General features: G+C 45.4%; 1 protein-coding gene across 2 annotated transcripts in view; it reads left to right on the top strand.

Annotated features, from left to right (window-relative positions):
• Glut4EF (Glucose transporter 4 enhancer factor) overlaps positions 1 to 15,306 on the top strand; it is a 272,519-nt gene that overhangs the window by 127,860 nt on the left and 129,353 nt on the right. The window contains exon 4 of one of the 2 annotated variants that reach the window (XM_071694507.1): positions 2,197 to 2,426. In XM_071694507.1, coding sequence (XP_071550608.1) covers positions 2,197 to 2,426 — 230 coding nt within the window. Of the gene's footprint in view, positions 1 to 2,193; positions 2,427 to 15,306 lie in introns of both variants that reach the window. The other variant, XM_071694506.1, reaches the window with a different exon arrangement.

The following is a 15,306-nucleotide window of genomic DNA, read 5'->3' as shown; positions in this document are numbered from 1 at the left end:
GACGTGCCAGCCGACTTGGTGCTGAGGTGGTGGTGGTGGGTGGGTGGGTGGGCCAGTCGTGACATCATCGTACTCTGACGTTCCGTAGCGCACGATAATACTAACAATGTATCATTAAGGACGATGTAATTCCTCTCCAGTACGCTAACGGCATTTTATTTTATTTTTTTTTTAATTATTACACTTCCTGTAAGTTTTAGATTATTTTCGTGTATGATATGTCCTGTGTAGTTGAGTTCCTGCATTCTATGACCAGCAGCGGGAGAAGAGGTGAGCGAGGGAGTAGAGGCAGTGTGGCAGGTGTGGGGATGGTTGGCCACCCTCCATCCGCGCGGGGGGGAGTGTGGGGCTGTGCCTGGTCCTGTCCTAGGCTGTGCCCGGCAACGTCTCCTTAATGTGAACCATCTTGCTAATGAGCCCCGAGTGTGCGGCATCGTGCACAAGTGTGTTGCAAGTCGTGAGGCGAGGGTTGTGAGTGAACAGTGGGTTGTCTTGTTGCAGCTGGAGAGGATTTAGGGGTTTGGTATGGAACTTGTGACTCATGTTTCGGGGTAACTGTGAAAGGTGATATGATGGGCTTTGTCAGAAGTGTGTGTGTGTGTGTGTGTGTGTGTGTGTGTGTGTGTGTGTGTGTGTGTGTGTGTGACATGGCAGCCACATATAGATGCACTGGAAGGCACGACGTAAACATGACATAGTTCTGAATTTAAAAAAGGATAATCTGCAGATGATATTATAATGATATTTGAAGTTAGGCTAGAGAAGCGGACGGATGGACGTGAGGAAACACTTCTCCAGTAGCTGGGTGATGGTGGATCCTTGGAACAAGCAAAGTACATGTGAACGACGTTGGAAACTCTTAAAAGTACATTTGGTAAAGATACAATATCACTGGTGGGGGGAACCTTCGTGTTTGGTGAGTGTTCCTCAACCTACGTGTGCAGGTAATCGCACAGATCAGCACACCTGTGTTATGATCAAGACGTTACCTCATCATATGACGTATTTGTGGGAGAGAGGAATATATTCAGTTGGTATTCATGACAGCCAGGCAGGCAGACAAGCTGGGTAAATTTGCTCAGGGTTATGTGATGGTGGAGGTTATCTGCTGTGCACACGCTGGTACCTGGGTGCCTCCCGCTGGCTCAACACCGCCTCGACGTTTCCTCTCGACTGCCTCTCCATCCCCCCACACTCGCCACCTTCCACTCCTCCCCAACTCCCACGTAAGAACACCCCCTTCCCAACGCTCACCTCATCCCTCCCTTTGAAATGTCTTTACACTGGACAAGCTTCGGGTATTTCCTGTGTTCTCGTTTTATCTTTAAATATGAGTTTGAATATATATATATATATATATATATATTATCCCTGGGGATAGGGGAGAAAGAATACTTCCCACGTATTCCCTGCGTGTCGTAGAAGGCGACTAAAAGGGAAGGGAGCGGGGGGCTGGAAATCCTCCCCTCTCGTTTTTAGTTTTCCTAATTAAGGAACAGAGGAGGTGGCCAAGTGAGGATATTCCCTCAAGGGCTCAGTGCTCTGTTCTTAACACTACCTTGCTGACGTGGGAAATGGCGAATAAATGATAAATGATAAAATTTGTAAAATGATTAGTTTATGAACGCTCGTTGTCTGTCTTAGACAATCACATGTTTACCAAATGGCGTCCTAGCTTCGTCTCTTCGATGTATATTAACTGACTGTTATATTTCTCTCTTGTGTCTCCCCTGATGATGTGATTATTACACGAAAGTGCACTTGGGAACTTATCGTGTTTCATTTTCCCTGTGGACTCATAGGAATATATATATATATATATATATATATATATATATATATATATATATATATATATATATATTATCCCTGGGGATAGGGGAGAAGGAATACTTCCCACGTATTCCCTGCGTGTCGTAGAAGGCGACTAAAAGGGGAGGGAGCGTGGGGCTGGAAATCCTCCCCTCTCTTTTTTTTTTTAATTTTCCAAAAGAAGGAACAGAGAATTGGGCCAGGTGAGGGTATTCCCTCAAAGGCCCAGTTCTCTGTTCTTAACGCTACCTCACTAACGCGGGAAATGGCGAATAGTTTGCAAGACATTCATATATGTGTTGTTATAAGTAGTCATTATTTTATATAGCCCTGTGGTGAGTATATTCGTGTAGTAGACTAACTCGTTTCATTGTTGCTCAGCAGGTATGGTCGGGGAGTCTATGTCACCGGGGTCATCGGTGTCGTCGGGCGTGTGGTCGTGGGTGGACGGGTCCTCCTCGTCCTCCTCCTCCTCCTCCTCGTCGTCCCGATCCCCGGCCCACCGCTCAGCCACGCCCTCGCCTCCGCTCTCCGAGTCGAGCCCGCCCAACATCGACGACGGCCTAGAACTGGATGACTCCCTCTTCGACGACGCCGTGCCCAGGAAACGACGGGTGAGTACCGCTTCATGTTCGGGGGGTCGTCTGCAGGAGAGGATGTCGTTGAAGAATGGAAGTGCTGGGTTGGTGTAGGGAAGAGGTGTGTCTACTGTATGATCGACGGGGTGTGGTGTTCACGTTATCAGCTGGGAAGATTGAATCGTATATATATGTGTATATCTGAGGGTCCTCAGTTGCTGGCTGGGTGCTGGCGACATGACAGTCGCCGCCACCGGGCGGTCGGGTTATGTAAGTGTACCACCGTGTGGGTGATGGATGCCTGGTTGTGATTACCATTTGTGTTACGAGGAGAGAGAGAGTGTTTCACGCCCAGGTCTTTCCAGAGAGAGAGAGAGAGAGAGAGAGAGAGAGAGAGAGAGAGAGAGAGAGAGAGACGATAACAGCCGGTGGACATGTTGTGTGGAGTCCTCTTGTCATGTCCCTTGGCGATGAACACAGGACTTGGGAGGGACTCTTGTGTGCCGTCTGTCAGACGTGACACGTCAGGACTGAGGTGTTGAACGCCACGAGCCTGTCACCGTTGATCATGTGAGATCAGTACGTAGGATTAGATACGACCGTGTCAGAGCAACGTGCGTTAAGTGAACGCGTGGGAGGAGGAGGAGGAGGGTTGGGGAGTGTTTGAGGAGGAGGAGGAGGTAGGAGGGCGGGCGGCGGTGCCTGAGCGATGGGTGTGAGGGCGGGAGGCGGGCCTGAGCGATGGGTGTGAGGGCGGGAGGCGGGCCTGAGCGATGGGTGTGTGAGAGGGCCGCCCTGAGGAGTGAGCTTGTTTATGCCAAATGTTACCTGAGTCATCACATTGTCTCGGCCTCCGCGTCCAGCCATTACTGTGGCCCCAGGAAGCCAGGTGCGACGGCCGGACGTGAGATGTATTGTCTTTCTGTAAACCCCCCTTGTGGTTTATAAACCACAAGGGGATATATAAAACTGTCATGTTAATCTCATATGTGTTGTAGTTTAGTTCTGTGGCGGCCATTTATTTCTGTGGGGTGCTTGGCATGTTGTTTTTTCACCAGTGCACCTGTTTATCCGCATTAGTAATGGATTTTACTGATAAGAGGAAGGTATATGATGTCACCAGTTGGGTAAGACAAAGGCAGGTATGGAGTGTGAACATTGATCCATTTTTGTAACAGTTGCAGTTGTGAGTGTGGTCACGTCCGCCTGTGAAATTGTGTCAGAATAGGTTTGGATACTTGGTTCCACATGGCCGGTCAGGGACGGTGTTCAGGAATGCCTGCTGGGGCGAAGATAATGGCAAGACTCTGGATTATATTGACTGAGGAAATTCTAATGGATCGTACGAGACGTGGAATGAGGAACCCTCCCTCAGCCTGGTGAACACGACGCTGTTACTATCCTGTGTGATGATGACCTGGCCAGTGATCTTCTACCCCCTTTGAGGGTCAGGACAAAGGTCAGGCCATCAGAGCCGAGAGTAATACCCGTCGTGCACAAGAAGTTAAAGAAGAAAGTGTTATTTTAGCTGTACGAGTCATGGGCAGCCGCCAGCAGCAGCCCCGTGTCGGGTGGTGGGTGAGGGAAGTTGTACGTCGCTGCACGAGTGGTGAGGTGAGGGGGAAGGCGGGTCACCGTGGCGAATATCGAAGGGAGGGTGACGTTGTGTGTGCATTCGGGGTGCTTTGAGGTGGGGGGACGCGGTGCATGAGGTAGAGTGCCACATTGCTCCATGGGAGTGCTCGGGGCCGGCCGGTGTCAGAATCAGCTGTTCGCCTGGCACCGGGCCAGGACTCTTGCCATATGCAGGGTTCACCATTCTCCGGGCCCGTGAGTGCGCGTGTAGGGTACATAGTCCATAGTTAATGTCTGATACGTGACTGTTATAACAATGGGTCGGCGTTGTTGCCAAGGATGTCATGCTAGGTGTGTGGAGACACACTCGGTGTTTTCAGAGGCCACAAACGCTATGTTAGGAGTGTAATTGCGCTGATTCAATACATTACCAGACTGAAGTGTTTTCTCTACGATCCTATTCATTTTTCTCTCTCTCTCTCTCGCTTCTTCCACGTCTGGGGAAAGCCTTTGTGTATGTAAAGTAAGAAAGAGAGAGAGAGAGAGAAGTTCCATTTGTGTAGAAATGAGTAATATAACAAATGGAGAGTGGCAACACTGATGCCGCCTGTTGCTTCTAGCATTCCCTGCTGGCGGGCTGGTGGCGCCCCTACGCAGCCTAGCAGGCCGCCTCTCTCTGGCGGGGACAAGGCTTCACCACAGGGCCATAACTTTCATCCAGTTATCCTTGTGTTATATCTGTACCATAAGTGGAACTTACCCCAAATCATTATTACTCAAGGTTTCGTAGTGTGTGTGGTATAATAGTTGTGTACGTACATAGTGTATGTGGTATAATAGTTACATGTACGTACATAGTGTATGTGGTATAATAGTTACATGTACGTACATAGTGTATGTGGTATAATAGTTACATGTACGTACATAGTGTATGTGGTATAATAGTTACATGTACGTACATAGTGTATGTGGTATAATAGTTACATGTACGTACATAGTGTATGTGGTATAATAGTTACATGTACGTGCATAGTGTATGTGGTATAATAGTTACATGTACGTGCATAGTGTATGTGGTATAATAGTTACATGTACGTGCATAGTGTATGTGGTATGATAGTTACATGTACGTACATAGTGTATGTGGTATAATAGTTACATGTACGTACATAGTGTATGTGGTAGGACTTGTATCCTGGGCTGGTATATTTTGCTGTGACTTCCATATGTAATTTCACATATGACAAGTCCCTTGACCACGGTGGTACTATCTTTCTGTAAGACGATACGACCCGTGGATTTCATGACCTGACCTCTGACCTGACGCTTCATATCAGCCCATCATACCCAAGAAGGGCACCATCGTGCCCAGGGACCGTACCGTTACACTGAAGGGGGTTTTAAGCTCAAGTTGGGCCGCTGGAGTAGTCAGTCAGCCTGGCACATTGCCAGCCTAGCAGTGGATGATTTTTTTTAATCCCACGTTCGGAATATTTTCAGTCATGGCCGGGCGGGTGTAGAGCAAATTCTTTCAACACCGGTCAGATAACTGGGTCAGTTTTCCCCGATACTTGTATAACATAGGGACCTTCAGGTACTGTGTGTGTGTGTGTGTGTGTGTGTGTGTGTGTGTGTGTGTGTGTGTGTAGGAACTAAAGTGAATGTAGACCTCGCGGGTTAAGTTAGCGCTTCTTGTTGACGCTGTGAAAGTAGCAAGTGTTTGTTGATGGTATGACGATGTCGTAGACTGGTGATGCGGGCGGACGGACGCACGCCTGTCATAACCCTCCTGCTGGAGGAGTACCCTCTTGCTTCCCAACGCATTTTGTAGTGTCTTAAAAACCGCACTGGCTTGATGTTCGTTGAGGGTTTAGAGAGACTCGCGGGAAACGATGGATTGCTACGAAATTGCCTCCTGCGACGCGGCTGGCCCCTCCAGAATCATCTGGCTGCGTTGTGCGGAGCCTAACGTGTTGCTCGCTGCCGGCTGGCTGGGTCCGGACATCAGGAGGGAGGCCGGCCGGCTCCCGTCAAGGCCCACCGGCCAACACTGACATCATGAGCCAAAGCGAACGTCAATATTAGTATTCCATGATTCAGCCTCAATCGAGTATCTCTGCCGTGAGTCATCTGCAGCGGGATTGATGGTGTCACAACAGTATCAGTTTTCATCATTTCTTCGTCCCTTGGCCGCCATTGTCCTGTAAAGGAATCAGTGTTTGTAGCACTAATGATAGGCAGCGTTTGTCGCTGGATCATTTGGAATGCCCTCTTTTACAACCCCTGCACTCTCTTCTTAACCCCCCGCCACTTTCTCTTGTACATCTCCCTGTTACTTGCACTCCTTCCTTGTAAGAAACGCCCCCAGTCTTTCGATATTTGTTTTGTTATACATCTCGTTCATAAGTTAAGAAAATAGATCCCGTGATCCTAAAATGGGTTTCGTACTCACGGAGTAAAATGTCTTTACATTGTTTATACATTTTAGGTAAAGAGGGAAAGCAAACCACAGTGGCAAGTTATGGCAGATGGGAAACTGGTGGTTGCGCATGAGGGAAAGAGAGCTGTTCGATCAGCCTAGTCAGAGGTCTCACTCGTATCGTTGTTAGGCCTGTCTCTGGCATTGTGCTTTCTGGCCCATACTCTCGTGTCGAGATACATTTTATTCGTCTTCCTACTTCAACCATGACCCGTACATACCCCTGCTTATAATGTATTTACAGCCTGGTGGGCATTAAGCACATCCACGGTTATGTATGAAGGAATCACACCCTCTGAAAGCTACGTTATTGTTAGTTACGGTGAGATATGGTGTTCAGTCGTATTGGGTGCGGTTTTTTTTTCTATTTCTTTTGACGTTTAATAACTTTCTGCTGATAGAGCTGTTCTGTTTTGAATGACCTGTTGGCGTCCCTTACCCGAGGTGTGACTGCGTCTTTTTGTGCGGGAGGAGAGTGACTCTGCTGATCCAATCCAATTTCATCACCAGTTTTACATTACATTTTTGGCTCTGTATATGACGCCTCTCGTGCTAACTAGCCTATCATAGGACTTTCGTGGCTGTAACCCCTGCCAGCAGTATATATATATATTTTTTTTTTTTTTTTTTTTATACTTTGTCGCTGTCTCCCGCGTCTGCGAGGTAGCGCAAGGAAACAGACGAAAGAAATGGCCCAACCCCCCCCCCCCCCATACACATGTACATACACATGTCCACACACGTGTATACATACCTACACAGCTTTCCATGGTCCACCCCAGACGCCTCACATGCCTTGATTCACTCCACTGACAGCACGTCCACCCCTGTATACCACATCGCTCCAATTCACTCTATTCCTTGCCCTCCTTACACCCTCCTGCATGTTCAGGCCCCGATCACACAAAATCTTTTTCACTCCATCTTTCCACCTCCAATTTGGTCTCCCTCTTCTCCTCGTTCCCTCCACCTCCGACACATATATCCTCTTGGTCAATCTTTCCTCACTCATTCTCTCCATGTGCCCAAACCATTTCAAAACACCCTCTTCTGCTCTCTCAACCACGCTCTTTTTATTTCCACACATCTCTCTTACCCTTACGTTACTTACTCGATCAAACCACCTCACACCACACATTGTCCTCAAACATCTCATTTCCAGCACATCCATCCTCCTGCGCACAACTCTATCCATAGCCCACGCCTCGCAACCATACAACATTGTTGGAACCACTATTCCTTCAAACATACCCATTTTTGCTTTCCGAGATAATGTTCTCGACTTCCACACATTTTTCAAGGCTCCCAAAATTTTCGCCCCCTCCCCCACCCTATGATCCACTTCCGCTTCCATGGTTCCATCCGCTGACAGATCCACTCCCAGATATCTAAAACACTTCACTTCCTCCAGTTTTTCTCCATTCAAACTTACCTCCCAATTGACTTGACCCTCAACCCTACTGTACCTAATAACCTTGCTCTTATTCACATTTACTCTTAACTTTCTTCTTCCACACACTTTACCAAACTCAGTCACCAGCTTCTGCAGTTTCTCACATGAATCAGCCACCAGCGCTGTATCATCAGCGAACAACAACTGACTCACTTCCCAGGCTCTCTCATCCCCAACAGACTTCATACTTGCCCCTCTTTCCAGGACTCTTGCATTCACCTCCCTAACAACCCCATCCATAAACAAATTAAACAACCATGGAGACATCACACACCCCTGCCGCAAACCTACATTCACTGAGAACCAATCACTTTCCTCTCTTCCTACACGTACACATGCCTTACATCCTCGATAAAAACTTTTCACTGCTTCTAACAACTTGCCTCCCACACCATATATTCTTAATACCTTCCACAGAGCATCTCTATCAACTCTATCATATGCCTTCTCCAGATCCATAAATGCTACATACAAATCCATTTGCTTTTCTAAGTATTTCTCACATACATTCTTCAAAGCAAACACCTGATCCACACATCCTCTACCACTTCTGAAACCGCACTGCTCTTCCCCAATCTGATGCTCTGTACATGCCTTCACCCTCTCAATCAATACCCTCCCATATAATTTACCAGGAATACTCAACAAACTTATACCTCTGTAATTTGAGCACTCACTCTTATCCCCTTTGCCTTTGTACAATGGCACTATGCACGCATTCCGCCAATCCTCAGGCACCTCACCATGGAAAGCTGTGTAGGTATGTATATTTGCGTGTGTGGACGTGTGTATGTACATGTGTATGGGGGGGGGGGCCATTTCTTTCGTCTGTTTCCTTGCGCTACCTCGCAAACGCGGGAGACAGCGACAAAGTATAAAAAAAAAAAAAAAAAAATATATATATATATATATATATATATATATATATATATATATATATATTTTTTTTTTTTTTTTCATACTATTTGCCATTTCCCGCGTTAGCGAGGTAGCGTTAAGAACAGAGAACTGGGCCTTAGAGGGAATATCCTCACCTGACCCCCTTCTCTGTTGCTTCTTTTGGAAAATTAAAAAAAAAACAAGAAAGGGGAGGATTTCCAGCCACCCGCTCCCTCCCCTTTTAGTTGCCTTCTACGACACGCAGGGAATACGTGGGAAGTATTCTTTCTCCCCTATCCCCAGGGATAATATATATATATATATATATATATATATATATATATATATATATATATATATTTTTTTTTTTTTTTTTTTTTTTTTTTTTTATACTTTGTCGCTGTCTCCCGCGTTTGCGAGGTAGCGCAAGGAAACAGACGAAAGAAATGCCCCCCCCCCCCATACACATGTACATACACACGTCCACACACGCAAATATACATACCTACACAGCTTTCCATGGTTTACCCCAGACGCTTCACATGCCTTGATTCAATCCACTGACAGCACGTCAACCCCTGTATACCACATCGCTCCAATTCACTCTATTCCTTGCCCTCCTTTCACCCTCCTGCATGTTCAGGCCCCGATCACACAAAATCTTTTTCACTCCATCTTTCCACCTCTAATTTGGTCTCCCTCTTCTCCTCGTTCCCTCCACCTCCGACACATATATCCTCTTGGTCAATCTTTCCTCACTCATTCTCTCCATGTGCCCAAACCATTTCAAAACACCCTCTTCTGCTCTCTCAACCACGCTCTTTTTATTTCCACACATCTCTCTTACCCTTACGTTACTTACTCGATCAAACCACCTCACACCACACATTGTCCTCAAACATCTCATTTCCAGCACATCCATCCTCCTGCGCACAACTCTATCCATAGCCCACGCCTCGCAACCATACAGCATTGTTGGAACCACTATTCCTTCAAACATACCCATTTTTGCTTTCCGAGATAATGTTCTCGACTTCCACACATTTTTCAAGGCTCCCAAAATTTTCGCCCCCTCCCCCACCCTATGATCCACTTCCGCTTCCATGGTTCCATCCGCTGACAGATCCACTCCCAGATATCTAAAACACTTCACTTCCTCCAGTTTTTCTCCATTCAAACTCACCTCCCAATTGACTTGACCCTCAACCCTACTGTACCTAATAACCTTGCTCTTATTCACATTTACTCTTAACTTTCTTCTTCCACACACTTTACCAAACTCAGTCACCAGCTTCTGCAGTTTCTCACATGAATCAGCCACCAGCGCTGTATCATCAGCGAACAACAACTGACTCACTTCCCAAGCTCTCTCATCCCCAACAGACTTCATACTTGCCCCTCTTTCCAGGACTCTTGCATTTACCTCCCTAACAACCCCATCCATAAACAAATTAAACAACCATGGAGACATCACACACCCCTGCCGCAAACCTACATTCACTGAGAACCAATCACTTTCCTCTCTTCCTACACGTACACATGCCTTACATCCTCGATAAAAACTTTTCACTGCTTCTAACAACTTGCCTCCCACACCATATATTCTTAATACCTTCCACAGAGCATCTCTATCAACTCTATCATATGTCTTCTCCAGATCCATAAATGCTACATACAAATCCATTTGCTTTTCTAAGTATTTCTCACATACATTCTTCAAAGCAAACACCTGATCCACACATCCTCTACCACTTCTGAAACCGCACTGCTCTTCCCCAATCTGATGCTCTGTACATGCCTTCACCCTCTCAATCAATACCCTCCCATATAATTTACCAGGTACGGCATATATATATATATATATATATATATATATATATATATATATATATATATATATATATATATATATATATATATATATATATATATATATATATATCCCTGGGGATAGGGGATTAAGAATACTTCCCACGTATTCCCTGCGTGTCGTAGAAGGCAACTAAAAGGGGAGGGAGCGGGGGGCTGGAAATCCTCCCCTTTCTTGTTTTTTTTTAATTTTCCAAAAGAAGCAACAGAGAAGGGGGCCAGGTGAGGGTATTCCCTCAAAGGCCCAGTCCTCTGTTCTTAATGCTACCTCGCTAACGCGGGAAATGGCGAATAGTTTAAAAGAAAATATATATATATATATATATATATATATATATATATATATATATATATATATATATATATATATATATATATATATATACTGAGTTTTGCGGGTGTGTGCCGTACCTGCAAATAATCTAGTGAATGACTTGATTCAGTTCCTCGCGAACTTGATGGTGTTATCTCTGGAAGGTGGACGTATACGATGAACTGTAGATACAGCGACACCCAGTTGTGTTTTTTTCCTCCTCCTTTTTATTCCCCTGAGTAAGTGGGACATGTGTGGCCTCCGATGCGAGAGTGAGGGAACTTTGTATGTGTCGGGAAGATTCTCTTGTACAACCACAATGCTGAAACTGGACGTCACACGATGTATGAATGAGTTCTGAGATGGACGGCATTTGGGTCCGCCGTATTCAAGTGGGAACGAAGTTAGGAAGAGACACAGTATATATATATATATATATATATATATATATATATATATATATATATATATATATATATATATATATTCTAGTATTCGCCATTTCCGCGTTAGCGAGGTAGCGTTAAGAACAGAGGACTGAGCCTTTTGAGGGAATATCCTCACTTGGCCCCCTTCTCTTTTCCTTCTTTAGGAAAACTAAAAACGAGAGGGGAGGATTTCCAGCCCTCCCGCTCCCTTCCCTTTTACTCGCTTTCTACGACACGCAGGGAATACGTGGGAAGTATTCCTTCTCCCCTTCCCAAGGGATAATATATATATATATATATATATATATATATATATATATATATATATATATATATATATATATATATATGGATAGAGTTGTGCGCAGGAGGATGGATGTGCTGGAAATGAGATGTTTGAGGACAATGTGTGGTGTGAGGTGGTTTGATCGAGTAAGTAACGTAAGGGTAAGAGAGATGTGTGGAAATAAAAAGAGCGTGGTTGAGAGAGCAGAAGAGGGTGTTTTGAAATGGTTTGGTCACATGGAGGGAATGAGTGAGGAAAGATTGACCAAGAGGATATATGTGTCGGAGGTGGAGGGAACGAGGAGAAGAGGGAGACCAAATTGGAGGTGGAAAGATGGAGTGAAAAAGATTTTGTGTGATCGGGGCCTGAACATGCAGGAGGGTGAAAGGAGGGCAAGGAATAGAGTGAATTGGAGCGATGTGGTATACCGGGGTTGACGTGCTGTCAGTGGATTGAATCAAGGCATGTGAAGCGTCTGGGGTAAACCATGGAAAGCTGTGTAGGTATGTATATTTGCGTGTGTGGACGTATGTATATGCATGTGTATGGGGGTGGGTTGGGCCATTTCTTTCGTCTGTTTCCTTGCGCTACCTCGCAAACGCGGGAGACAGCGGCAAAAAAAAAAAAAAAAAAAAAAAATATATATATATATATATATATATATATATATATATATATATATATTCTCGGGTTATGCATGATGTGTTGTGAAAGTGTGACTGACGTCTTTATGAGAACGTGCCAATCCTGTGATCTTGGGTAGAATCAGATTCGGGGTATAGAGTTACTGGCGAGATCTGGGTGACCTATTGGTCTTGGAGCCGAGGGTTGAAGTGTGAGGTGGTGGTCAGATGTGGTGATAACCGAGATTCTTCATGCTTGAATTAGGGTTGTGTGTGTGTGTGTGTGTGTGTGTGTGTGTGTGTGTGTGTGTGTGTGTGTGTGTGATCTGTTTCTACTGTAAGGAAAGTTTTACGGATGTGATGACTATTTTGATGATTGCATTTTGAAGGGAGAGTCTTACATTCTTTTTGCCCCGCCTCCTTAACCTAGTGTATATATATATATATATATATATATATATATATATATATATATATATATATATATATATATATATATATCATGTCTTTACTTCTATGTATGTATATATGTATACATACCCACCACCCTAGATATAGGAGAGGATGAACAGCTGGGTAGACTGTGGACCAGCATCTGCGACCAGGATTCGAAATGTGCCATATGTTAACAGTGTTGCTGAAGGTAAAAGCACTTCGCCTCCTTCGAGGTAAATCCCACGAGTTTGTATCCATCACTACGAGTGAAATCAGGTAACATGACGGTTCAAGATTATGAGAGCCTCTCATCATTAGAGTTACTTGCATTGAATCACGTCATGACCTTCCCTTCTCTAAGCTAGATAGATTTAAGTGGTTTAATCTGCTCTGATGGGGTTTATTTCTCAGCCCAGGACGGTAGCTCCAAGCTGCTGTTGCACGCTCTCCATTCTGTCTTCTCTTCTCTTTTTGAGGTAGTGTGTGTGTGTGTGTGTGTGTGTGTGTGTGTGTGTTGTGTGTGTGTGTGTGTGTGTGTGTGTGTGTGTGTGTGTGTGTGTGTGAGCCAAACTGAACACAGTATTCAAAATGGGGACGAACCAGTGAAGTGTAGAGGATAAGGATGAGTCGTTCCCTAAAAACTTTAGCTGGAAGGCGCTACACCTACTTACTTATAAATGCAAGAATGTTGGTCGCCGCTCTTCTTTCCACCGCAACTTTGCTTACGTAGCCTTAGCTCACCAGAGATTATTATTATTCGAACGACCAAGTCATTTTCCTCATTCACCTTCTGCTGCTCAACAGCATTCACACTTGCACCTTGCCGTTTCGTCTTGGCCTCCTTCATGTAAGACTGTACATTTATCGATATTAAGATTTCTGTGGCCACTTAGGATTAGTTATTATAATTATTATTATTATCATTTATTATTATTATTATTATTATTACATAGCCAACATACTTACTCGGCACACCTGCCTTCATTCCTCCAGTTGGGCGTCAGGTGTCGAGCGCGGCCTTGTTGGCAGGAGGGGATGTTTGTGGTATGGTTGGCGCGCTCCTCACCTGCGTCAAGACCCACAAATAATATCATTAGGCGCGCTATCTGTGTACCTCCTCCCACCATGCGATACGTTAGTCATTTAAGGTTTTCCTTCGTGTAATGGTAATAATAATAATAATTATAATAATAATAATAATAATAATGATAATAATAATGATAATAATAATGATAATAATGGTAATAATAATGATAATAATGGTAATAATAATGATGATTATTATTATAATAATGATAATAATAATAATAATTATTATAATGATAAATATTATTATTATTATTATTATTATTATTATTATTATTATTATTATTATTAACGCGAAATATACCGTATGACGTACTTTCTTCGTGTGGGACTGATGAGCAGATTGGCGTGTGAAGGTGTGTATCATGAAGTGAGTGGTGTCGTATACATGGTAGTGCGGAGGGAGCGGGAGGTCTTGAGGGCCATGGTGGATAGGGAAGGATCGGCCGCTGGTCCCCCGCACATGACGGGGTACACACACATGGCCCTTTATCCTGAGTGTGGCTACCCTGAGCTGTACGGTTTAACATACGTGATTGAACGAGGTGGTTCGATTGTTCCCGGTCATTAGGTGTTGCGAGAGAGGTGGTAGGGCGCGGTGGTGCCCTGTGGTAGCCAGGGACGTGCCTTGGGTTGGGAATACCACCACCCCTGGGGAAGATTGTCGCCAGGATATCCTGCGTTCCTCACCACACACACACACACACACACACACACCCACTCTTCCCTGGCGCGGCGTGTACTCTCCCAGGAACCCCTTCCTCGCGTCCGTCTCCACAGGATGTGATGTAGGGCTTGGAGAATAACTCCGTCATCCCCCGGACTGTTAGGTGTCCGTGGTTTTTCCTTGAGGATGTGGCAAGTGTTGGGGCGTCGTTAAAGTCCCCTTCTGGAGAATGGCAAGCTACGCGGGAGAGGCAGAAGAATGAGGCCTGTCATGCGTAGGACGCTTTGAGTTGTGAGGATTCAAAAACTTGATACTGCTTGAGCAGGGCTTTACGTGCACCGTGTCACACGACGGTGCAGCCCTTTGATGTAAGGGCGTTGACCTTTGACCTGACCCTGCCACCTCGGACTTTCTCGTAAAGTCACGTACACTACCTCATATTATCTGATTATTGATGATTTAACCACACTGGGAAAACAGCAGTGACAATGATAACAGAAGGAACCATAAGAAACGTTATCACTGATAACAGCGGGTACCAGGAGAGCCAGGGGGTCTGATCTGTGCCTTTACGTGCTGGTGACGCCCCTGAGGACGGTAGCACACCTGGCCACGGTAGGTAAGCTTCTGGTGCCAACGGCTCCCCTGCCTCGGTGGAGCAGGGGTGACGCGCGTGGGGCCAGGCCAACAGGGTGGACCTGGTGGAGCAAGGAGGGCAAGTCCAATATGGAGGAGGGAGCCTCACTCTGGCCTCATACTTTGTGGTTCGTGCCTCAGTGTCATCACCCTCTGCACCTGCCCTCACCCTGGCCTTCTTCCAGAT

Source organism: Panulirus ornatus, chromosome 57 (genome assembly GCF_036320965.1).
Source record: "Panulirus ornatus isolate Po-2019 chromosome 57, ASM3632096v1, whole genome shotgun sequence".
NCBI lineage: Eukaryota > Metazoa > Arthropoda > Malacostraca > Decapoda > Palinuridae > Panulirus > Panulirus ornatus.
Note: the sequence above shows the minus strand (reverse complement) of the source record. Positions and strands in the feature narration are given on the sequence as shown.